The following is a 24,677-nucleotide window of genomic DNA, read 5'->3' as shown; positions in this document are numbered from 1 at the left end:
TCATTTCTGATCCTGTCCAGCGTGTAAACACTAAACTAAGGAGCTGAAAATCTTACTATTAAAACTAAAATGGTAAAATCTTACTATTAAAACTAAAACGCCCACTCACCTGGTGTTTTTTCTCATTATTATGAATAGTTAAATGTCTCTCCAGTCCAGTTTTCTGCGTGAAACTCTTGTTACAGAAATGACATGTGAACGGGTGAATTCCATTATGCATTCCCACATGAACGAGCAGGTGGGTCTTCGTCCTATATCCCTGACCACAAATCTCACACACGAAAGGTCTCAGATCAGAGTGTGTCTTCGTGTGCTTGTTCAATTCTGATCTCGTGCGCCATTTCTTGCCGCATGTTGGACACTCATGTATCAGAGGCATGCCCTCACGCGCTCCTGTGAGAAAGGAAATGTTTCTTTTTCTTTTAAGAGGTTTGATAGAAGGGACTGTAATAATCAAATAATGCATGTTTTTAAAAAAATGTTCGAAACACAGACCAAAAAACGACTTTCCTAATTAATTTCTCAACGACAACTGATTTGTTTACAAATCAAATTGCTATGAGCTCGTTGTGAAATTACGCATCAGATACATATTTTTCGGACCCGATAGGTGGCGCCAGTTACCAGAAAAGTCCAGGGGACCAAGGTACAACGGGGGCCAAGGTACGACTAGACACCCTACTGATTTTCCTTAACCACGATCGAATAAACTACGGGCTAAAAAATTCCCGGAGGGACGGGCCCAGCTTGTTAACTACAGCACTTGTTTGTCAATTGTCATGGACGTGGAGTAGATAAACTCCGAAGGAAATGAGGGTGAAATGGAATCCTTCAAATAGTTAGGGTGTCTAGTCGTACCTTGGCCCCCGTTGTACCTTGGTCCCCTGGACTTTTCTGGTAACTGGCGCCACCTATTGGGTCCGAAAAATATGTATCTGATGCGTAATTTCACTACGAGCTCATAGCAATTTGATTTGTAAACAAATCAGTTGTTGTTGAGAAGTTAATTAGGAAAGTCGTGTTTTGGTCTGTGTTTCGAACATTTTTTAAAATTTTTTGTTTTGATTGGAAGGTAAGTTATTATTACTTTATCTAACTGAAACCGCTACCTATCGGTAGCAAATTTTGTAAGGTTTGGTTTTCTTGGTATTGCAATTTGATTGCCCAATTTTTTATAGTAGAATTTTCCAGAAGTCCGGAAAAAGTCACCCCTTTGTACCTTGGCCTCAATGAACCCTTTGTACCTTGGCCCCCAAATTCAACACGTCGTACCTTGGCCCCCTGGTATACTTTCGTACCAGAATTTCCTCATTCAAAACGTTGTACCTTGGCCCCCATAAAGTTGAGATTGCCAGCCTAGTTAGCTTAGTTGGTAGCGCCATGACCACTAAACCAAGACAGATACACACACAGACAGACACACGACACACACGTCCCAATGGCCGAAACCTATTTTTTTGGGCTATTGGGACCATGAAACGTCCACATCCGTCGATGAAATTTTGCAGTTTGTTCGATTTTGACAGAGATTTAACGTTACTGTAAAACTGATAGTGATAACTGTGATAAGTTTTATAGTCACAGATATCCGACCCTAAATATGGACGAGAAAAGAGAGCAGCACGCAATTGTTCACATGGTCTTGATACCAATTACGCGCAACGTTGTTTAACTTCAGTGATCCATTGAGAACAAATAAAGAAAAAAAAACTTCCGTAAATTCATAACTGTGATAAGTTTTATAGTGACGGATATCCGACCCTAAATATGGACGAGAAAAGAGAGCAGCACGCAATTGTTCACATGGTCCGCATACCAATTACGCGCAACGTTGTTGTTCACATGGTCCGGATACCAATTACGCGCAACGTTGTTTAACTTCAGTGATCCATTGAGAACAAATAAAGAAAAAAACTTCCGTAAATTCTTACCAGTCTCTTCAGTCCATTCGGAGCCTGAACTGTCCCGACCTCCCTCTTCCATTCCTTCGTCCTCACTTTGACTAGACTGTTCACTCTCCTTAGGCTTTATAGTTTTGGCCACCAGGAGTGCTGCTTCCTTGATATCCTCGTCTAGAGTTATGTTGGATACCAGTTCTGTGGAATAGAGAAGAGATAATATTACAACGTACTTCCTTATTCAATTTAGTTTTGGCCACCAGGAGTGCTGCTTCCTTGATATCCTCGTCTAGAGTTATGTTGGATACCAGTTCTGTGGAATAGAGAAGAGATAACATTACAACGTACTTCCTTATTCAGTGGTTTTAATAATGGTTCCCTGAACTGTATAGATGAAATAGGTGGGATACTTAGATGTAATAGGTGAAATAGTTACTTAGATGAAATAGGTGAAATTACTTAGTTTAGTAATTGCTCTCCCTGTGTGACGTTAAGCAAGGTATTAAAAAAAAACTTTTCATAATAATTTTGAGTAAGTAATTTATCTAAAAAAAGTTTACCTCTTCTCAGGGAACACTCAACATTGTGCACCTGCTTCAAATGAACATAGAGCTTATTCAGTGGTTTTAATAATGGTTCCCTGAACTGTATAGATGAAATAGGTGGGATACTTAGATGTAATAGGTGAAATTACTTAGTTTAGTAATTGCTCTCCCTGTATGACGTTGAGCAAGGTATTAAAAAAAAACTTTTCATAATGATTTTGAGTAAGTAATTTACCTAAAAAAAGCTTACCTCTTCTCAGGGAACACTCAACATCGTGCACCTGCTTCAAATGAACGTAGAGTCCTTTTCGACTATTGAGCTTCTTCTCACAGAATGTACATTGGTTCGGATTCTTGCCAAAATGGTTCACAAGGACATGGTTCTTTAGTTCCCCAGGACGTCGGAATTTACGAGTACATTGGTCACACTTAAATTTGTATTCCGAAGCGGAAAGCAATTTCTTTTCTGGGGGATAAAACAAGGCACATCATTCGTGGATAAAGTGGCATTCTCCTTGGCAAAAATCATAGAGGGGAATGTAGAAGGAATGAGGGACAGAGAAGAAAGTGGATTGACAACATATCATTGAGTGAACCAACACAACAACGTATGACAACTGCAAGGTAGAATTTTAAAATACATAAATACTTAAATAGGTAACTAATTATTGGAAAACAATATAAAAAGTTTAGCTCATTTATTTAATTTTACATTTTCATCTAAGACTTGTCACTCTGGTTTGTTCAACTACCCAGGCTCAAAAAAACTTACTTGTGTTTTTACACTCAACTCTTGTAGGTTTGTCGGCTGGATCATCTGATGCTATATCAGGCTCAGGTTTAACTGGGTTAGAATAATCTACCAAGGCTTCTAAATTATCATTGTCTTTCTCTTCATCACAGTCTTCTTCTTCTGAAAGTTCACTCGATGTCTGGAAGAAGGAAAGGAAAAAAAGTACAGATTAATTTATTATTGGGTTTTACCCTAAAATTTATCAGTTAAAAAGCTAACCACCTCACCAAGCATGAGTAGGACTGAGAAAAGTCAATTGTCTGTTCTGAGAAAAGAGAAAATGTCTGAAAAATAATAACCTCATTAGATCTACATTCTCTGAGTTTCCTTTTCATTTTGGTTTTTGCTCTCTTCACTCTTTTTTGTTTAAGTTTTACTGGTATGACTTCTTCCTTGACATTGAGTAGCAGATCATCAGCAGGCACATCTGTCTGGCATGCTACACCACATGTGGTGTCTTCTACAAGTTGCCCATACAGCTCACAGGTTTTCCTATAGCCTGATATGAGAGTGATGCGTAATCTTCTACATTGCTCTTCCGTTACTTCTAAGTCATCAAATAGGTTGAAACATCTGAAATGTAATTAAGATAAGGGCATAAGCTTGTATATTAACCTACAAGTGGGCTTTTTCAGAGGTTTCATAGAGGGAACTGTAACAATAGATACAGGAGAAAGCCAGCCATTCCAAGATTTGCTATTAAGGACATAAACTTGTATATTGCTTAGCTAATTTTGTATATTGAAATCACAAGTGCCCACATAAAATTCAAGAGGTAGGTTCTTGTGTAATACTCACACATTACACAGCACTGTGCTTCTTAATGTATCAGATGCCTGATACTTAGTTTTCAGAACTTTATTCAAAGAATAACTCAATAGAACTCCAGACTTGGGTAATGCCGTTGAGAACACATTAAAGCTGACTTCTTGATGTAATTGATAATCACATACAAAACATTTCATTCCAAGAAGACCCATTTGGGGTTGCATTTCTTGGGACAATTCCATTTTAAGTGTCGATAACAATGGTTGCCTGTCGTCTCTCATAACATCTGAAAATAAATCAAAAATAATGTTCAATGGTAACTGGTTAGAAGCCATGTCAATGGAAAATTGCTACAAAAAGGAGCACAAATAAGCAATGACAAGTGTTATTAGAGGGTCAGGTTAAACACAAAAAGGAGCTTTCTTTTTCATTGTCATGGCTTCTGAATAATTGCCCTTTTTTAAACCATTACTCTTACCTTCTACTATCAACTGAGATTCCATGATTATCTTCTGTGTTCAACCAGTTTTCTAGATTCTAAAGATCCAATGGATGAATAAAACTTTGCCTGGAATGGTTGACATGATAGATTATACAATGTAGGTATTTACAGTACCTACACTTCACTGGAATACCGGAAACACAAGCTTTGAGATACATTTTTGCATTTTATTAGGTAGGTACCTACTTTTATTTTTATTCTTTTTGCTTTTCATTGATAAGAAAATCTCTAATCTCTAGAGATGAGATTTGAACTGTTGAGTAGTGTTGAGAAGCGAGCTACCTTCCCCTACCACAAATTGGCGACGGCAAAAGAACCGTTTACATAATCGTGATTAAACGACAGCGTTTTTTTCAACCCTTTATGGAATGGCTTTTCTTTTTGTTTCTCAAGTTCGTACGATCGTAAATATTATTATTATTATTATTTTTTTTTTTTACTTTTTTTTAATGCAAAGGGCATTTTTGTATTACTATGTGCCCAAAATTTTCGATGGTCAGAGCCCAAATTTCAGTCATTGGTCCGTGCGTGAGTACCTCAGGAATGGTAAGAGCTGATTAAAATTTAAATTTGGTAGGTATGTACCTAGATCAGACACGTGAAAAGGATGCAACACGGAACTTTTGGTTTAACATTAACATTGATTCTGCGGTTGGCGGTACATATTTTCCAACCTTCATGTTCGGCTGGCTTTCTCCTATCCTGTCTTCCTTCTCTCTTCGATTTCGGGATGATAAGACCTTAGCAGTTACAGTTCCCTCTATCAAACCTATTAAAAAAAAAATAATAATAACAAACAGAAAGAAAATGAAATAAAAAACAAGTTACGGAGTTCATATGTTTACAGTATCATTTTGAAAATTTGGACCGATTGCAATACTTTCTCATTACCTTGTATAGGTTCCCTATACGTAAAGGTAATAGAAAGTAAAAAAATAATAATAGATAATAATAAACAGAAAGAAAATGAAATAAAAAACAAGTTCCGGAGTTCATATGTTTACAGTATGGACAGATGTCATTCTTTATTGTTCAATTTTTTATGTACAATGCTAAAGCAGATTCTTTTTCTATTGGAATATAAATACCTACCTATGTTCGTTAGATATGAATATGGTAAATACATACCTACATAATTATATGGAACTTGATCTGGCGAACTGATTTACTCAGATCACGTAAAAATAGTATTGGTGCATACGTGCCTAAAAATATAGAATTTTAACTTCTAATATAAATATTTTAGTTTGTATCGTACATAAGTATTTACAAAAGAGTAAAATAAAAGCTATAAATAAATTTAATAAGTATTTGCATTATCGCGACTCTAACAACTTATAAGAGAGAAACAATAAAATTTATTGACGGACTGCCCAAAGTTTGGGTTGCCAAAACGACACAGCATACTACTCAGACAAAATAATACTAAAGTTAATACTTTCAACAGTCGAAATTCAATGGAATGTTGGTAAAAATGGTGCTCTACTTATTCAAGAAATATACATCATTTCCCGAAAATTCGTCCAACACCCAGGTGACACCATTTTGAGGAAAATTTCAATTTTAAAGGTTTTTGATTAGAGCTAGAGAAAAAGCATTGAATACGACTTTAAATTAAATCTTTTTGGGCCGGGTCCACAAAATAAGTTTAAATTCCGTTTAGGTTTTAATCTCGGTTTAAGGAAACTGATTTGCAATAGATCAGTTGCGATTACTTGGGTAATGTTTCAAAGCCATAGAGCAGGAAAGGCCTAAAAATATAGAATTTTAACTTCTAATATAAATATTTTAGTTTGTATCGTACATAAGTATTTACAAAAGAGTAAAATAAAAGCTACAAATAAATTTAATAAGTATTTGCATTATCGCGACTCTAACAACTTGTAAGAGAGAAACAATAAAATTTATTGATGGACTGCCCAAAGTTTGGGTTGCCAAAACGACACAGCATACTACTCAGACAAAATAATACTAAAGTTAATACTTTCAACAGTCGAAATTCAATGGAATGTTGGTAAAAATGGTGCTCTACTTATTCAAGAAATATACATCATTTCCCGAAAATTCATCCAACACCCAGGTGACACCATTTTGAGGAAAATTTCAATTTTAACGGGTTTTGATTAGAGCTAGAGAAAAAGCATTGAATACGATTTTAAATTAAATCTTTTTGGGCCGGGTCCACAAAATAAGTTTAAACTCCGTTTAGGTTTTAATCTCGGCTTAAGCAAACTGATTTAGAATAGATCAGTTGCGCTTACTTGGGTAATGTTTCAAAGTCATAGAGCAGGAAAAATGAGGACCAACGGATTTTTTCTTTTTCTTCTACGACTTCTAGATCCCGAGATAAATCGATTTAAAAAATACCGGTAAATCGTGAACTTTGACGTCACGGCATACGCTCTCGTAGGCGATGACGTCATAATTCATGACTCCCGCTTCGTTTGTTTGTGCGCAAGCGTTTCTACGCATTTTGACGTGAAATCTGACGTCACAACTCTTTGAACTTTTTCATTAGAACGGCAATTAAAAATTGAATTTTCGGCCTTTTAAAGTTACTTTTTCGGAGTTTTGACCTCGTATTTGGATTTTCCACAACTTTTTACGTAGGAATCGACCTTTTATTAATAATATTTTCCCAATTGCAACTCCTCCATTATTATCATTTTGAATCACCTGATCAGATTGCTTAATCCGAGAGTTAAAGTTCAACCAAGTGTAAACTCACTTTGTGGACCACGGCCTTTTTAGGTCTACAATAACGGTCAGAGATACACAACTTTTTACGTAGGAATCGACCTTTTATTAATAATATTTTCCCAATTGCAACTCCTCCATTATTATCATTTTGAATCACCTGATTAGATTGCTTAATCCGAGAGTTAAAGTTAAACCGAGTGTAAACTCACTTTGTGGACCACGGCCTAACACGGCCACGGCCTTTTTAGGTCCACAATAACGGTCAGAGATGAAACGGTCGTGAAAGTTACTGTAGAAGAACACCCAAATCAGTATCATTCAATAGGATAAGGGAAGTCAGGTGAAATTTTTTAGGTCTACAATACCGAAGTGTTTACGTTCGAGAATTTCCATCAATGAAAGGGTCTCGCCCATTTTCCTACGTCACTGTATGACATAGGAAGCAGTGTCGGATTTCACATAGCATACTCCTCATATTCTCCGGTGTAAGTGTTGAGAAATCTGTTGTGCTCTCTCTCCCAATGTTCTTGAAGCGATTCCTTCCGACTTGACTTAAAACTGCATATTTGACATCTGAGAAGAAATCAAGGTTAGATGCAATCAGTCTCATGGGCACAAAAAACAGAGCTCTATTGTGTGGTCAGATTTAATTTTTTAATTTTTTTTTTTTTTTTTTTTTTCTCGACGTACCTTAGGAGGGGTTAAGGATATGTAGGGGTATGGAAGAGGTTACACAAAGAAAGGAATAAACAGAAAGAATAGGTAAGTACAAGAAAAGGGAAGGGGGGGAATAGGTGGTGAGTATTTCATTAATTATCGAGTTGAGCCTTTGAGGTATCATTACCGGTGACCATGATACCTACAAGAACCTTGTGAAGGTTCTTAAGTCTATTTTTAATTTTGGATTCAACAGATGGCTCGGCAATTATTTTCTCAAGAATGTCAACTACACTTTGAGGATTCATATCATAATCATCAGAAATCAAATGCCAAAATGGTTCACAAGGACATGGTTCTTTAGTTCCCCAGGACGTCGGAATTTACGAGTACATTGGTCACACTTAAATTTGTATTCTGAAGCGGAAAGCAATTTCTTTTCTGGGGATAAAACAAGGCACATCATTCGTGGATAAAGTGGCATTCTCTTGGCAAAAATCATAGAAGGGAATGTAGAAGGAATGAGGGACAGAGAAGAAAGTGGATTGACAATATATCATTGAATGAACCAACACAACAACGTATGACAACTGTAAGGTAGAATTTTAAAAATACATAAATAGGTAACTAATTATTGGAAAACGAGATAAAAAGTTTACCTCATTTATTTAATTTTACATTTTCATCTAAGACTTGTCACTCTGGTTTGTTTAACTACCCAGGCTCAAAGTATATTTTATAACAAAATGACTAGGGCCATGTAGACTATGTTTATCGTCAAGCCCTGTACAAATACAATTACAATTACAATTACAATTATTATTTCCCCCCCTATACCTACTATTGTGAATTTCTGAACATACTTAATTGAATCAAATACACAGTAAATTATTGATTGATTGGACCTTCATCTCGTCCAGTGTGTCTGGTTACCTTTTTCTTGTGCGCATTCAGGTTGGACCGTTTAGCAAAGCGTTTGCCGCACACTTCGCACTCATGCGGTCTCTCCCCGGTGTGAACCCGCATGTGTTGCTTCAAATGTGACTTGGATAGGAGCGCCAGACTGCACACTTCACACTTGATGTGGCGTTCCCCCGAGTGAATCATCTTGTGGATCTGGTACGACTTGAGATGAATGAAACCCTTGCCACACAAGTCACACTGGGGAGAAGAATTTGATTTACTCGTAATATACAGGTAAGGCAAAGTTGTCTGGATGGGGGACGTTAAACCGGGAGTAGACCAGCTTAGTCTCGCTGGGGAACTATAAACAGGGAGTATACCAGCCTGAATTTCCCTAAAGAAATAGCAATGATTGAGTGCAAAGGGCATCCACTCGTAAAATTTGCAGTCAAAACCAAATGTCTCCCCAAAGCAATCACCCTAGTTAGGGCGGATTGAGAGGCTGAAGAAAAACGCCGACCCCGTCTGTACACGGGAAAAGGCAAAGAAAAATAAGACTTACCTGATAATTCTTCAATATTTTCCACAAACACAGTCCTCCTGAAACCAATCAAGTGACTGAAACGCTCATTTCTAGCACCAAGATTAACAAATTTCATGTCAGACACTACCCTAGTGTATTTCGCGATCTCATTGATTAAGAGGGAATCAGGCATTCCCGGTTCTGTATTGCACAGGAAGATCTTATGGCCATTATCTACCAATTTACGGACTATCAGGACCTTTTCATCAATCACAAGCTGTGGATGGTTATCATAAAATTTATTAACCTCTTCTTCATTTACCAAATAGATCTTGACGAGATTGTTATTCTTGCCTGCAAATACCATTTTAGAATCGCCAACAATATCCCCCACAGCACAAAGGTATTTGTCCATGGAAATATCGCTGTAGAAAGGAAGGGAAAAACCACACTTCTTCGACAGATAGAGGTTGTCAACAATGGGATTAGTATTGGTTTTACCATAGTTAGCTCTGGGAACATAGGACACGCGAGAGGCAGAGGGTAAAGATTTCTTAACAGCATTGGAAAAGCTATTCATGATAACAAAGTAAAGGTTTACAAAAAACAAGGGTTAAAGTTAAGTAAGACAGGAGAGGGTTAATGAAAAACACCGTGCACTAAGCAAAAGCTAGTGTACGCGCGAGTTACACAACACTTCACTGTTTACCAGCTGATGAAGCTGGAAAAGAAAAACACATTAGAACAAACATACTTGCTGAAAAATAGGAAAAGGGAAAAATTATAAGCCAAAATATTTCAGAAGATTAGAAATAGGAAGTAGGAAGTCTAGCTCACCGCGCTAGAAAGAGAAAGGGGAAAGTGTTACCATGGCAACGAAAAGACTGAAATAAATAAAGGTTGGGTAGGATTGAGTATATGGACGTTTTTTAAAACGGTAAAAAATCCCGAATCACTGCATATTGGTGAAAACCAATTACAGCAATCGATACAGCACACCAAAAAACCTCACTATGCAAAAAATCACAATATTTGAACAGCTATATCCACCAAAAAACTTTAAACAAAAAGCACAGAAAAAGAGCGTGACCTGTCACGGAAAATTTTCACTCGGGGGGTAGTACCTTTGATGTTGTGATTGACCAGCAAACTTTCAAGCTCTGTAGCAAGGGCATTTATCAAGAGTTGGCTTTTCTTGCACCTGAGGTAGATTCTGTATTGTAGGCAATCTTTTGAAGTAGATACCCAAATGAGGTGAAGAGATTAATCTATGTTGTCGAGGCAGTGTACACTGTACAGTTTCAGTCGACGTTGATGGACGGCGTCGTCTATGTGTGGACACAGCTTAACTTTTTTTTTTTTAGGTTTGACAGAGGGAACTGTAACTTCTATGGTCTTATAGAAATCGAAGAGAGAAGGAAGACAGGATAGGAGAAAGCCAGCCGTTCCGAGAACGAACATTATCCCATCAGGATAAAAAAAAAAAACACATGTATTTTTTTGTTAAGAGGTTTGACAGAGGGAACTGTAACTGCTATGGTCTTATCGTCCCAAAATCAAGAGAGAAGGAATTTTTTTAAAGAGGTTTAACAGAGGGAACTGTAACTGCTATGGTCTTATCGTCCCGAAATCGAAGAGAGAAGGAAGAGAGGGATAGGAGAAAGCCAGCCGTTCCGAGAACGAACATTATCCCATCAGGATAAAATCCGCCCCGGGCGGGAATCGAACCATTTTAAAGAGGTTTGACAGAGGGAACTGTAACTGCTATGGTCTTATCGTCCCGAAATCGAAGAGAGAAGGAAGCCAGGTTAAAGAGGTTTGACAGAGGGAACTGTAACTGCTATGGTCTTATCGTCCCGAAATCGAAGAGAGAAGGAAGCCAGGTGGAAGAAAGTTGACAGAGGGAACTGTAACTGCTATGGTCTTATCGTCCCGAAATCGAAGAGAGAAGGAAGACAGGATAGGAGAAAGCGATTATCGTCCCGAAATCGAAGAGAGAAGGAAGACAGGATAGGAGAAAGCCTACGATGGGAACTGTAACTGCTATGGTCTTATCGTCCCGAAATCGAAGAGAGAAGGAAGACAGGATAGGAGAAAGCCAGCCTCCGTAACTGTACTTTTTTAAGCGAATGCAAATATCAAGTTTTTTTTTAAAGAGGTTTGACAGAGGGAACTGTGACTGCTAGAGAAATCGAAGAGAGAAGGAAGACAGGATAGGAGAAAGCCAGCCGTTCCGAGAACGAACATTATCCCATCAGGATAAAACCCGCCCCGGGCGGGAATCGAACCCGCGGCCTAGCGCTTACAAGGCAGACGCACTACCAACTAAGCTAACTAGGCTGGCCAGCTTTGTTCTTTGTTCGTTAAATTCCTAAAATATTTTTCAACTGACCGTAATGAACCGACAAATTTCTTGTCATCAGCAAATTCCTTTCCTACACACACCAATCAGTATCGCCTACGAATCAGCAAATTAAGTAAACTTTACGCTCATTTCCGATCCATGTGAAGTCACCTGAAACTTTCTCAGGTCACCAAACCTGATTGTCTAATTAGTTATTAGTACCCACTCAATCCTGTGTGTAGTTCTGAGTGAACTCGACCCTAGTATAGGATGTGCTTAGATACCTGGAACAGTGGATACGGATAAGGAAGGTACTCAGAAGTATAGGGGGGTCTTTTCGTATCCGCAGAGTATAAGGTCACATTTTTATATGTATTGGTATTGGCTGACAGTTCAAAGGGTCAAGAAAGCCAGCCGTTCCGAGAACGAACATTATCCCATCAGGATAAAATCCGCCCCGGGCGGGAATCGAACCCGCGGCCTAGCGCTTCTTCTTCTTTAATGCAATTTGTAAGTATCAATGTATCTTCAAGTGAAATCTTACCTGAATCTTGTGCCCAATCAGAGCCCGAGTCAGACAGTCTGACGTTATCTTCTGCATCGACGTCCACCTCACCATCATCCAATATCTCATCTAATTCAGTCTGGGCCAGGTTATCAATATCTTCCAGGATCTTCTGTTGTTGAATAAGCAATTCAGGATCTACAGTCTCTTTCACTTCAGAGTCCGGAAGCAAATTACATACAAGTTCTGAAAATGAAATAAAATAAAAACAATCTTCTTCTTTACTTTTTCCCGGTCAAACGGGGTCGGTATTTCGTCTTTTCCAGTCCAAAATAAATAAAACAGTACCTAAAATAACTGTCAGTTACGGTTGTACTCATTTAAAATGTCAAACCCACGCCGCGGGTTTGATTCTCGCCCCGGGTGGATTTTATCCACGAAGAAGGTTCGTTCTCGGAACGACTTACCCTCGGAATAATTTCCAGTCCAAAATAAATAAAACAGTACCTAAAATAACTGTCAGTTACGGTTGTACTCATTTAAAATGTCAAACCCACGCCGCGGGTTCAATTCCCGCCCCGGGCGGATTTTATCCACGAAGAAGGTTCGTTCTCGGAACGACTTACCCTCGGAATAATAAAAAAAAACTTACCCTTTTGATCCGAGTATCCCACATTATGAATGGTTTTCAGATGAATATTGAGTCCGTTTCGGCTGTTGAAATCCTTCACACACAGAAGGCAGTGGTTCGGATTCTTGCCCAGATGTTTCACAAGGACATGATTCTTTACTTCTGCCTGAGAGCGGAACTTTCGCGGACAATACTCACATGGATGAATAAGCCCTGTGGACACGGAATGGGTTAAAAGAGGGTTAGCAACCTCCGTGCCCGAGTGGTTATCACAGTACGCTTGCATGTCGGAGGTCCTGGGTTCGATTTCCGGCGAGGTCGAAGTTTTTTCGACTTTGTGCTTAGAGTTCGGGGTGGACGCATAGTCTCAAGGCATTTGATTGGTCAATTTTGACTTGAGACTGATCTAAGAACGATCATTCTTGTTCATAAATACGAGTGTCAGCCTTTTGAGGACAATTGAGGAGCTACTTTAATCGAGTAGCGACCAGTAACGGCTTTACAAAAAGTTGTGAAAAGACTCTGCTTTAACACAAAATAAATTCACGAAAAGAGGGTTTAGTTCGTTTTTCCCTATTCAAGCTTAGGTAAGACCGGTCTTACCTCTTATTGGACTTGTTCATAAATACCATTTTTTTTGAACGGGCTTACCTCTAAGTACGTTCTTTCCAAAGTACATTCTCAGAACGATCCGAAGAACTTGTTCATAAATGCGAGTGTTAAATACTCACATGGATGAATAAGCCCTGTGGACACGGAATGGGTTAAAAGAGGGTTAGCAACCTCCGTGGCCGAGTGGTTATCACAGTAGGCTTGCATGTCGGAGGTCCTGGGTTCGATTTCCGGCGAGGTCGAAGTTTTTTCGACTTTGAGCTTGGAGTTCGGGGTGGACTCAGCCTTTTGAGGACAATTGAGGAGCTACTTTAATCGAGTAGCGACCAGTAACGGCTTTACCAGTGTAAAAAGATTATTGAAAGATGGAAACTGATCGCAAAGGAAGCACTTAGTAATGCTGTGATATCCACAAAAAGTTGTGAAAAGGCTTTTACTTTAACACAAATAAATTCACGAAAAGAGGGTTTAGTTCGTTTTTCCCAATTCAAGCTTAGGTAAGACCGGTCTTACCTCTTATGGGACTTGTTCATAAATACCATTTTATTTTGAACGGGCTTAGAATGTGCTTACCTCTGAGTACGTTCTTTCCAAAGTACATTCTCAGAACGATCTGAAGAACTTGTTCATAAATGCGGGTGTTAGAGGCGCACTAACATCGAGTACGAAAAGTAAAAAAAAGTGTTGAGGACAATTGAGGAGCTACTTTAATCGAGTAGCGACCAGTAACGGCTTTACAAAAAGTTGTGAAAAGACTCTGCTTTAACACAAATAAATTCACGAAAAAAGGGTTTAGTTCGTTTTTCCCAATTCAAGCTTAGGTAAGACCGGTCTTACCTCTTATCGGACTTGTTCATAAATACCATTTTATTTTGAACGGGGTTAGAATGTGCTTACCTCTGAGTACGTTCTTTCCAAAGTACATTCTCAGAACGATCCGAAGAACTTGTTCATAAATGCGGGTGTTGGAGGCGCACTAACATCGAGTACGAAAAAAAAGTAAAGCTGTGCCAACAATAACTCAGATTATAATAGACTTATGAGAGCTATGATATGATGAGTGGTATCTCATGTGTTAAGCATACTTTAATGCTTGTCACAAATATCGTTCCCCAATTATTACACCTAGATAAATCAATAGGAGGAAGAATTTTTTAATTGTGTTAAGCATACTTTAATGCTTGTCACGAATATCGTTCCCCAATTATTTCACCTAGATAAATCAATAGGAGGAAGAATTTTTTAATTGTGTTAAGCATACTTTAATGCTTGTCACGAATATCGTTCTCCAATTATTACACCTAGATAAATCAATAGGAGGAAGAATTTTTCAATTGTGTTAAGCATACTTTGATGCTTGCCACAAATATCGTTCTCCAATTATTACACCTAGATAAATCAATAGGAGGAAGAATTTTTCAATTGTGTTAAGCATACTTTAATGCTTGCCACAAATATCGTTCTCCAATTATTACACCTAGATAAATCAATAGGAGGAAGAATTTTTCAATTATATTTTCAGCTTTCATCTTGTGTTTTATCATATTTTTTCCATTACCTCCTCCTTTATGTTTTATATTTTCAGCTTTCATCTTGTGTTTTATCATATTTTTTCCATTACCTCCTCCTTTATGTTTTATATTTTCAGCTTTCATCTTGTGTTTTATCATATTTTTTCCATTACCTCCTCCTTTATGTTTTATATTTTCAGCTTTCATCTTGTGTTTTATCATATTTTTTCCATTACCTCCTCCTTTATGTTTTATATTTTCAGCTTTCATCTTGTGTTTTATCATATTTTTTCCATTACCTCCTCCTTTATGTTTTATATTTTCAGCTTTCATCTTGTGTTTTATCATATTTTTTCCATTACCTCCTCCTTTATGTTTTATATTTTCAGCTTTCATCTTGTGTTTTATCATATTTTTTCCATTACCTCCTCCTTTATGTTTTATATTTTCAGCTTTCATCTTGTGTTTTATCATATTTTTTCCATTACCTCCTCCTTTATGTTTTATATTTTCAGCTTTCATCTTGTGTTTTATCATATTTTTTCCATTACCTCCTCCTTTATGTTTTATATTTTCAGCTTTCATCTTGTGTTTTATCATATTTTTTCCATTACCTCCTCCTTTATGTTTTATATTTTCAGCTTTCATCTTGTGTTTTATCATATTTTTTCCATTACCTCCTCCTTTATGTTTTATATTTTCAGCTTTCATCTTGTGTTTTATCATATTTTTTCCATTACCTCCTCCTTTATGTTTTATATTTTCAGCTTTCATCTTGTGTTTTATCATATTTTTTCCATTACCTCCTCCTTTATGTTTTATATTTTCAGCTTTCATCTTGTGTTTTATCATATTTTTTCCATTACCTCCTCCTTTATGTTTTATATTTTCAGCTTTCATCTTGTGTTTTATCATATTTTTTCCATTACCTCCTCCTTTATGTTTTATATTTTCAGCTTTCATCTTGTGTTTTATCATATTTTTTCCATTACCTCCTCCTTTATGTTTTATATTTTCAGCTTTCATCTTGTGTTTTATCATATTTTTTCCATTACCTCCTCCTTTATGTTTTATATTTTCAGCTTTCATCTTGTGTTTTATCATATTTTTTCCATTACCTCCTCCTTTATGTTTTATATTTTCAGCTTTCATCTTGTGTTTTATCATATTTTTTCCATTACCTCCTCCTTTATGTTTTATATTTTCAGCTTTCATCTTGTGTTTTATCATATTTTTTCCATTACCTCCTCCTTTATGTTTTATATTTTCAGCTTTCATCTTGTGTTTTATCATATTTTTTCCATTACCTCCTCCTTTATGTTTTATATTTTCAGCTTTCATCTTGTGTTTTATCATATTTTTTCCATTACCTCCTCCTTTATGTTTTATATTTTCAGCTTTCATCTTGTGTTTTATCATATTTTTTCCATTACCTCCTCCTTTATGTTTTATATTTTCAGCTTTCATCTTGTGTTTTATCATATTTTTTCCATTACCTCCTCCTTTATGTTTTATATTTTCAGCTTTCATCTTGTGTTTTATCATATTTTTTCCATTACCTCCTCCTTTATGTTTTATATTTTCAGCTTTCATCTTGTGTTTTATCATATTTTTTCCATTACCTCCTCCTTTATGTTTTATATTTTCAGCTTTCATCTTGTGTTTTATCATATTTTTTCCATTACCTCCTCCTTTATGTTTTATATTTTCAGCTTTCATCTTGTGTTTTATCATATTTTTTCCATTACCTCCTCCTTTATGTTTTATATTTTCAGCTTTCATCTTGTGTTTTATCATATTTTTTCCATTACCTCCTCCTTTATGTTTTATATTTTCAGCTTTCATCTTGTGTTTTATCATATTTTTTCCATCACCTCCTCCTTACCTCCTTTTTTAGCCCATCCTTCCTTTATTATTATTGTTTTATGTTTTCAGCTTTCCTCTTATGTTTTATCACCTTCTCCTTTGTTTTATATTTCAGCAATCCCACATCCGGTTCCTCATCCAGTTTTCAGAACCAAAGTTTTCATAACTCCACAGATATCAGTTCTGAGGTGAGTTTGTTTTTCCATTGAATCCTACAGTATTGCTTTTTACCAGCCTAGTTTGCTTGGTTGGTAGCGCGTCTGTAAGCGCTAGGCCGCGGGTTGGTGCAATAGTCCTACAGACTGGACTCCGCACACAGGAATTTCGTCAGAAAAGACCCCCATTTCAATGTAATGGAATGTAGGCTGCGGGTTCATTTCCCGCCCGCGGCGGATTTTATCCTGAACGGATAATATTCGTTATCGGAACGCAGCTTTCTCCTATCCTGTCTCTCTCCTCTTTTCGATTTTGGGAGGATAAAGACCCTGTCAATTACAGTTCTATCAAACCTCTTGAAAATTTTAAAAATAATAATGAAAAAAAGTATGGTAAGATTGGTAAGTCTGCTGTCTTCATAAACCCTCAAGAACCGGGTTTATGAAGCGCTAGGCCGCGGGCTCGATTCCCACCCGGGGCGAATTTTATCCTAGCTAGATAAGGTTTGTTCTCAGCTGGCTTTCTCGTATCATGGTCTCCTCCTCTCTTGGCTTTGGGAACAACAAGACCTTAGTAGTTACAGTTCCCTCTAACAAAAGGTCACCAGAACATTTCTACATCATTACATTGAAATGGGGCATGGGGGTCTTTAATGTTTGTTCTCGGAACGGCTGGCTTTCTCTTATCCTATCTTCCTTCTCTCTTCGATTTCGGGACGATAAGACCTTAGCCGTTACAAATCCCTCGATCAAACCTATTAAAAAACTTAAATTCCTATTTCACTCCATTTCAGATAAAGTCTCAGGGCCGGGGTGAGATCCTGCTGTCTCTCTGTTGGCAGCCGGCAGCTAACCGCTTCACCATAGTGGTTCTCAAGGCTCGGAATTTGCCCAAAATGGACGTCACTGGTCTTGCAGGTAATAATTTGTGTGCAACCTTCTTCCGTTTGCTCTCCGAACGACACAAAATGGCCTTGTAATTTAAACTATTCTTCTCTGTCAACCAATTACCAACCTCAGTGGTGCAGTGGACTTTGAATCTGGAGGTAACCACCAACGTGTCCAAGTCAAGTCATACAATTTAGCGTAGTATAATGAGCGGGAAACGATTTTTGTGACAAGCATTTATGCTTGACACAATTAAAATTCCTTCCTATAATGGAACAACTAGTTCTTAGCTGACAGTCTAAATACTAAATACTTATTCTTTTCTCTCCCTGCAGACCCCTACGTCAAAGTGTACCTCCTGTACAAAGGACAGCGGGTGGCCAAAAAGAAGACCCACGTCAAGAAACGAACCCTCAACCCTGTCTACAACGAGTCGTTTGTGTTCGAGGTACCTGCTGACAATTTGGACAGTGTCAGTCTCGAGCTATTGCTTCTGGACTGGGACCGGGTTACCAAGAATGAGGTAAGTAGCCTCGGAGCATACTCACACTCGTATTTATGAACAAGAATGATCGTTCTTAGATCAGTCTCAAGTCAAAATTGACCAATCAAATGCCTTGAGACTATGCTTAGCACGAACTTAAGAGCCAGCATTTTGTTCATAAATATGGGTGTAAGTCTATAAAATGCACAGTACATGGACACAAAACGGCGTTTCGCTTGGTGATTCCACGGCATTCGACTTTCTCGTGGCACGTTTTCCACAGTCCCTCCCAAACGACAACGTGCCCAGGCACCCATATCTTTGTCCAGAATCCAGAACTTGGTGCACACATATTTTATCATCATAATTAGCTGGTTAACGGGTGTCAAAGCGGGGGAACGAAGCATTCTTCATGATTTTTGTGTGTTTTTTTTTTTTTTTTTTTTTTTCAAGATGAGTGTTCCACCGTCGTTTTTATTTCGTAGCAATGGAACAACATTTAAAAGTTTTAACTTTCACTTCTTTCTTTTACTCAAAAAGATTCTCTGACTTTTTTCCTTTTTTAAAAATAGAAGGGACTTCCAGTTCTCGACTCAAATGTTAATCGTTATATTGTCTTTCACTATTCTTACATTGTTGAATGTTTTCCACTTTTTTTCCCCTCTTCTTTTTTGTATTTCCTAACATTAACAAGTAGAAGTTACATAGGTAGGTACCATAATATCTCACTTTAATATGATTAACCGCTACATTGATATTCAGTTCTTCATTGTAATTACCTAATTACGTTATAATGTTAAACTTTGAACAATTTCCCGTCTTCAGTCCATTTTTGACGACCGAATGTTGAATTGGCGAAAATAATTCACATATGTTAGCTCTCCATTTTTTCCACTTTATTTATTTTCTTAGACCATTTTTGTTAATTTTCTCATATCGTAAGTTTTGTGATTTATTTTTACTTCATCCCATGCATGAGCTCTTGTTTTGCGTTGTCATTTTAGTTTAATCAGCTTTCATCTCAAGTTTTATCACCTCCTCGTTTATGTGTTATATTTTCATCTTATGTTTTATCATTTTTTTCCATCACCTCCTCCTTTTTGTTTTATGTTTTCAGCTTTCATCGTAGTGTTTTGGCACTAAAAACTGACCATCGAAATTTTGACCCGATTACATTACTTTCCTTCCTATAGGATAAGGAAAGTAAAAAGGAATTACTGTATTGTCTGAATTAGTGTGACTTTCAAGGAAAATTCTTGCTTTATCACAAGATAAATTTACTAATACATATGTAATACCTACAATCATACATGGTTACATAGGTAAATTTGTGGTTAAAAACTTAAAAAGTTCATTCAATAAGATACTGAATCTCAAGACAAGCGGACTTTATGTGTAAGTTGTTGTGAATAAAATTCAATCATGAGAATTAGTTCTAAATATTGGTACTGATTGCTAGGGCATATTTATCTATTTTTATTTTGCGTGTTTTATTATATTCTTTTTAAATCCCTTTTTAACTGATCATTTATACGTATGATTTATCAATTTTATTATTTATATTTTTAAACTTATCTGTATCATAGCTATTTATTTCAATTTCTCATTCATAATTTCATAATAATTATCATTGCCTGCATTCATACATTTCATAATTCATTCATACATTTTTTTGCAACTGTCAAAATCACATGTTTGACTTTATTGTGTATTTCTCCCACACTTTTTCATAATGTTCTCATTTTCTAATATTTTTCTAAACTAAATTTTCATTTTAAATGTGATCTTTTTCGCCATTTTCTAGCTTTTTTTTCTTCAAATTATAGATACCTACTACATAAATATTTGTTTTATTAATTTTCAATAAAATTGCACTTGTTAGATTAATTTTTAAAAAATATCCTAGCACCGGTAAAATGCGTTTATGCATTACTCATCTGTTTTATTTTAATCTTTTCTATTTCCCACCTGTTTGTGACCTTTCTATTTGTTCTAAATTGGGTTTACATTTGAAGCAATCTACAGTGAGTTGTTTTCTATTTTGCCTCTGTGGCTCAAGTGGTACCTATCTAAATACGAGATACCCCCTTTTCGTCCATTTTTGGACAGACAAAAGAAGTAGGTACCTATAGGTACTTAAACTAATTTGCTTCATTCTTATTGTTAAATAGTCAAAAGTTACATTTATTAATTAGGACAATATTAATTTACGATTGTTTTCTTATTCGTTTGTTAATAGAAAAAAAACTGCCTATTATTTCAACTAGTTCAATTAAACAAATTAATTCTAAAGAAAAGCTGTTGAAATTTGTGGTTTGCATGATATATATTTGAAAAACTTAAAGTTATTTTGTTTCAATTTTTCATTTAGTACTTTACTTTATTTAATCATTTTGCAAATTGGAATGTTTTGAAAATTAATCATTTTGTTTACTTTTACATATTAACTAATATGCACTGCTGAATAATAATTTTAAATTTTAATAATACAGGCCTAAAGAGCCCTGTTTCAATTATCATCCTCTGAACAAATTCAGAAAGGAATAAATATAATGTAAGGTGTAGACTATAAAAATATTTGTTTATTTTTAACCAAAGAACAATAGGTACCAAGTTATCATGGTCAAATTTCGAATGTTTTTCAAGTCTCGGTGCTTGTGCAAAATCCATCATTTCAACATTGAAGCATAAACTTGGAAACAATTTGGAATCTTTAAAAAGACATGAATAATGGAGACTCTTTAAAAAAGACATGAAAACTGTGGCATTCGAACCAACTAAATACTGATGTACTTTAACTAAAAAATGGATCAAGGTTGGTTGAACTTGTGCACAAAAATAAAACAAAAGGAAAGAAATAAAACTCAATTTTTTCCGTGACAAAATTTTGTCTCTTGTTTTCTTGCTTTTCTTTTTTGGACATTTAGTTGGTTTATCTATACATTCCAATTTATGTTGGATAGATTATGGCTATTATTATTTATATTAATCTTTTTTTCACTCGTGCAATAAAATACTATTTCTTTATTAATTTATTATAATTACAGCAAAATATTTGTTACACATCCTATAATACCCATGTTGCTTTAGTTGCTCATTTATATTTTCAGATTCACTGTGAGCTAATACTTGTTTTTGAAAGGAACAAAAGAAGATGTTTGTAGATTTTAGGGGTGTAAACTGCAAAGGCCAATGATGCACTGAAACTGTAATATTGATACTTTTTAAAATAAAAATGTCCTCTTAAAATGGTCAAATAATGAATTAGGTAGATATCAAAAGGAAGAGAGGGGTATGTAAGAATAAGAACCTATTTACTTGAAAAAAGAAAGGAAATTTACAACAAACAAGCTGGGCCCGTCCCTCCGGGAATTATTTAGCCCGTAGTTTATTCGACAGACAGACGATACCAAAGCAAATACAATAATAAATCAAAAAGAGAAGAAAGACAGGATAGGAGAAAGCCAGCCGTTCCGAGAATGAACATTATACCATCAGGATAAAATCCGCCCCGGGGGGGAATTGAACCCGCGGACTAGCCCTTACAAGGTAGATGCACTGCCAACTAAGCTAACTAGGCTGGCATTTTTTATTTTATTATGACATATTATTTTTTTCCCGTCAGGAATGGCATGCAACATGCAATCTGCTCTGTGTTTTAATGCCACATTTTTGCCCTTGTTTATTGCAGATGGCACTGAACTCATGCTTACACCTGAGCACTCCATACAAATTCAGAACACTATTGGTGCTGACATTATGATGCAACTAGATGATGTATGCCCAAGTACAATGACAGGCAAGTGACAGTCTCAAAACTAAATTTGCAATCACTCGACTGAAAAATGTTCATTGATGAGTAGAGTAGGGGGAAAATTTCCACAGAGTTTCACTTTGTATCTAGAAAACTAATCAAATGGGAAAATTTTCACTTTTATCAGTACTTTTTACTTTCTATGATGATGATGATGATGAACAGGTTTTTGTATAGCGGTCACATGTAACTGCACAATATCCACTTCAACTGGGGGCTTGATGAACATAGAGTCTTGATGATCGCTGATTGTTGACGGCAGGGGTTAGTTGTTTTCAGAAGCAGGTCATTGTGAGAACGAATAGTTGATCAGGCAGCCAGGTAGTAAAGTGGCAATGAAGTAAAGGTCAACAAAGGAGTGGATTAAAGACAAGGAAAGGGAGTGGTAGGAGAAAAAAAAAATTAGATATGTTTGTAAAGGTCTATGTCTTTGAGAAACAAAATAACATTGGTCAGGTTGTTGGTGTTATCACCTAAGGCTATAGAAAGTGAGCTGCCAAAATTATGTTTTGATCTAATAGAGTGTAAACGGTTTGAGGTACAAGTAATCAGTAAATGTTTTATGGTAAGTAATTCAGATAGGCAGAAAGGACAGGAAGGGGGATCATCTTTGGACATAAGGTAACCGTGAGTTAAGCGAGAGTGTCCTATGCGAAGCCTAGTGATGACTATTTCTTCTCTATGAGTTTTGAGGTTGGATGAAGGCCAAGGAAAAATAGTAAACGCGGGAATACATCTTGTTACAAAAATTCAAACTGGCGCCATTCGATAAGCGTTTACTTTTTTGCAACACTAGAGTGCGCTGTAAGCTAATCTAAAACCCCGCGAAATTTTCAAATTTACAAAAATATTTTTTCATGCCGGGTGAAAAAGTTGGAAGAAAAGGCGATTTTCCTGGAAAATTCTTGGGTTGGGTGCTGAAATAGCACAAATTTTAGACTGTGATACTTTTGTTTTAGTCTTCACCTGTTACAATTACCTCCTCCTCAATCCTTTTAGCGGTAAAGACAAAGACAACGGGGTGTTGTTTCATAATCAGCTACAACAGTTGATCTACATTCCACATTATTTTTTGAAAACCAGACAGCCTTTTGGTAAAGAGAACGTCCGTTTTACTCCAAAAAACCTACAATGTCAACTCAAGTGAGACCTCTGCAATTCAAAGTCCTGGCAGAATGTCCCGTCTCCAATGCAAGGACTTCCGTTATGACTTTACCTCACCATGATGTGGAAACCCCAGTGTTCATGCCTGTGGGAACAAAGGTAAGTGCACCTCACAGTAATTCCAAAGTTCCCTATATGTGATAGTCTTGATAGAGGGAACTGTAACAATGGAGATTTTATGAACTTGAAATTGAGTGAGGACAGGGCTGAATAGGAGAAAGACAGCTTTAAGAACAAACATCTGATAGGGACAAAGTTTACACCAGGTACGTGGTAATTGAATTCCATAGGTTTATGTGACTTATTTTGGATGTACCAGAAATCCAGCAGAGTTACAGAATGGACTGTGTCCTCTACAGATTTTACCACACACAAAATAATATGTGGATTGATTTCAGTCCTTTTGATCTTTCAGATTAAGGGTGGTTATGTACCGGGTTGAGATGAGCTCTGACTAGGTGAGACAGGATATTGTTTCTACAGTTTGGAATGGGAGTGGTAACTGAAAAACAAGGCAAGTTTACCAACCTTGCCTTCCTCAACCCGGTACATAATCACAACCTCAATGTAGAATACAATTAATACCAACCTATTTTCTGAATTCATAATTTCAGGGTACAATCAAAGGAATCCTACCTCAACAGCTGGAGACCCTGGACTGTCAGATTATCCTTGGCAACACTTACCACCTTGGACTAAAACCGGTAATGATCACCTCAAACAAACTAACACCAAAATATTATTTTTTTTTTTCATTATCATTTTTTTTTTTTTTTTTTTAAACCCCGGGCTTTGGGGGAACCTGAAAATATATAAATTCTGGAATAAACCCACCAAAAAAATCCATTATAAACTTACACGTAATCTTAAAAATCCGAAAAAAGGTTTTAAGATCCTGAAAAAAGAAAGCTAGAAATCCCTATATAAAAAAAGGTAGACCGTGTGTGACGTACATCTTGTTTCATAGAAATGGTAACAATCCCTGCACCTTAATTGGTGGGAAGAAAGACACTAAAGACGTTTAAACTCGTCCCTCGTGGTAAACTTTAGGTGGCTCAGCCCAATTCGGTTCTACGAGAGAAGGTAGGGTACTTGAACACATTCCGGGGGTCGAAAGAAGTCTTGTAGTTGGTGGGACTTTTTTTTTTTTACTTAATAAAATTACTTTAATTATCCCTACTAATCCTCCCTTTCCTTTCTTTATCCTTTTGTTATCCTTTTTCCGATGGTTTTTTATTTAATTCTTTTTTTCAGGTTGAAAAGTAAAAATTGATTCTTCCATAAAATTATTGATGGTTGAGAAGTATTTTAATAAGGAATATGGAATACTCACGTGATACAGAGGTGATACTGTATGGGGTGTCGCGTGTACGACACAGAAGTCTGGACTGGTTTATCCGATGAAATAGACTTC

General features: G+C 36.5%; 4 protein-coding genes across 4 annotated transcripts; 2 read left to right on the top strand and 2 right to left on the bottom strand.

Moving 5' to 3' along the window:
- Positions 1–770: 770 nt before the first annotated feature.
- LOC113465303 (zinc finger and BTB domain-containing protein 21-like) lies at positions 771–4,753 on the bottom strand. The gene is made up of 7 exons (XM_026820858.1): positions 4,483–4,753; positions 4,035–4,290; positions 3,536–3,809; positions 3,216–3,375; positions 2,694–2,909; positions 1,932–2,096; positions 771–799 (listed from the first exon to the last, which is right to left on the bottom strand). The coding sequence occupies exons 1-7, from the start codon at positions 4,505–4,507 to the stop codon at positions 771–773; spliced, it is 1,125 nt and encodes a 374-aa protein (XP_026676659.1). The 5' UTR covers positions 4,508–4,753.
- Positions 4,754–6,372: 1,619 nt separating this feature from the next.
- LOC113465910 lies at positions 6,373–14,446 on the bottom strand. Its single transcript, XM_026820862.1, has 5 exons — positions 14,279–14,446; positions 12,791–12,982; positions 12,178–12,384; positions 9,138–9,144; positions 6,373–6,832 (listed from the first exon to the last, which is right to left on the bottom strand). The coding sequence occupies exons 1-5, from the start codon at positions 14,304–14,306 to the stop codon at positions 6,754–6,756; spliced, it is 513 nt and encodes a 170-aa protein (XP_026676663.1). The 5' UTR covers positions 14,307–14,446; the 3' UTR covers positions 6,373–6,753.
- Positions 14,447–17,688: 3,242 nt separating this feature from the next.
- Positions 17,689–22,092, top strand: LOC103505540 (synaptotagmin-11-like). Its single transcript, XM_026820857.1, has 3 exons — positions 17,689–17,831; positions 18,137–18,328; positions 21,977–22,092. Exons 1-3 carry the CDS (start codon positions 17,810–17,812, stop codon positions 22,090–22,092), a joined length of 330 nt encoding a protein of 109 aa, XP_026676658.1. The 5' UTR covers positions 17,689–17,809.
- An 842-nt stretch (positions 22,093–22,934) lies between these two features.
- On the top strand, positions 22,935–23,997 carry LOC103505539 (queuine tRNA-ribosyltransferase catalytic subunit-like; the record flags this gene model as incomplete). The annotated part of the gene is made up of 2 exons (XM_026820856.1): positions 22,935–23,362; positions 23,878–23,997. Coding segments are annotated over exons 1-2 (252 nt in total), but the record flags the coding sequence as incomplete, so codon positions are not given.
- Positions 23,998–24,677: the final 680 nt, after the last annotated feature.

Source organism: Diaphorina citri, unplaced genomic scaffold (genome assembly GCF_000475195.1).
Source record: "Diaphorina citri unplaced genomic scaffold, Diaci psyllid genome assembly version 1.1 scaffold180, whole genome shotgun sequence".
Taxonomy (NCBI): domain Eukaryota; kingdom Metazoa; phylum Arthropoda; class Insecta; order Hemiptera; family Psyllidae; genus Diaphorina; species Diaphorina citri.
This window is presented reverse-complemented; position numbering and strand designations above follow the sequence as displayed.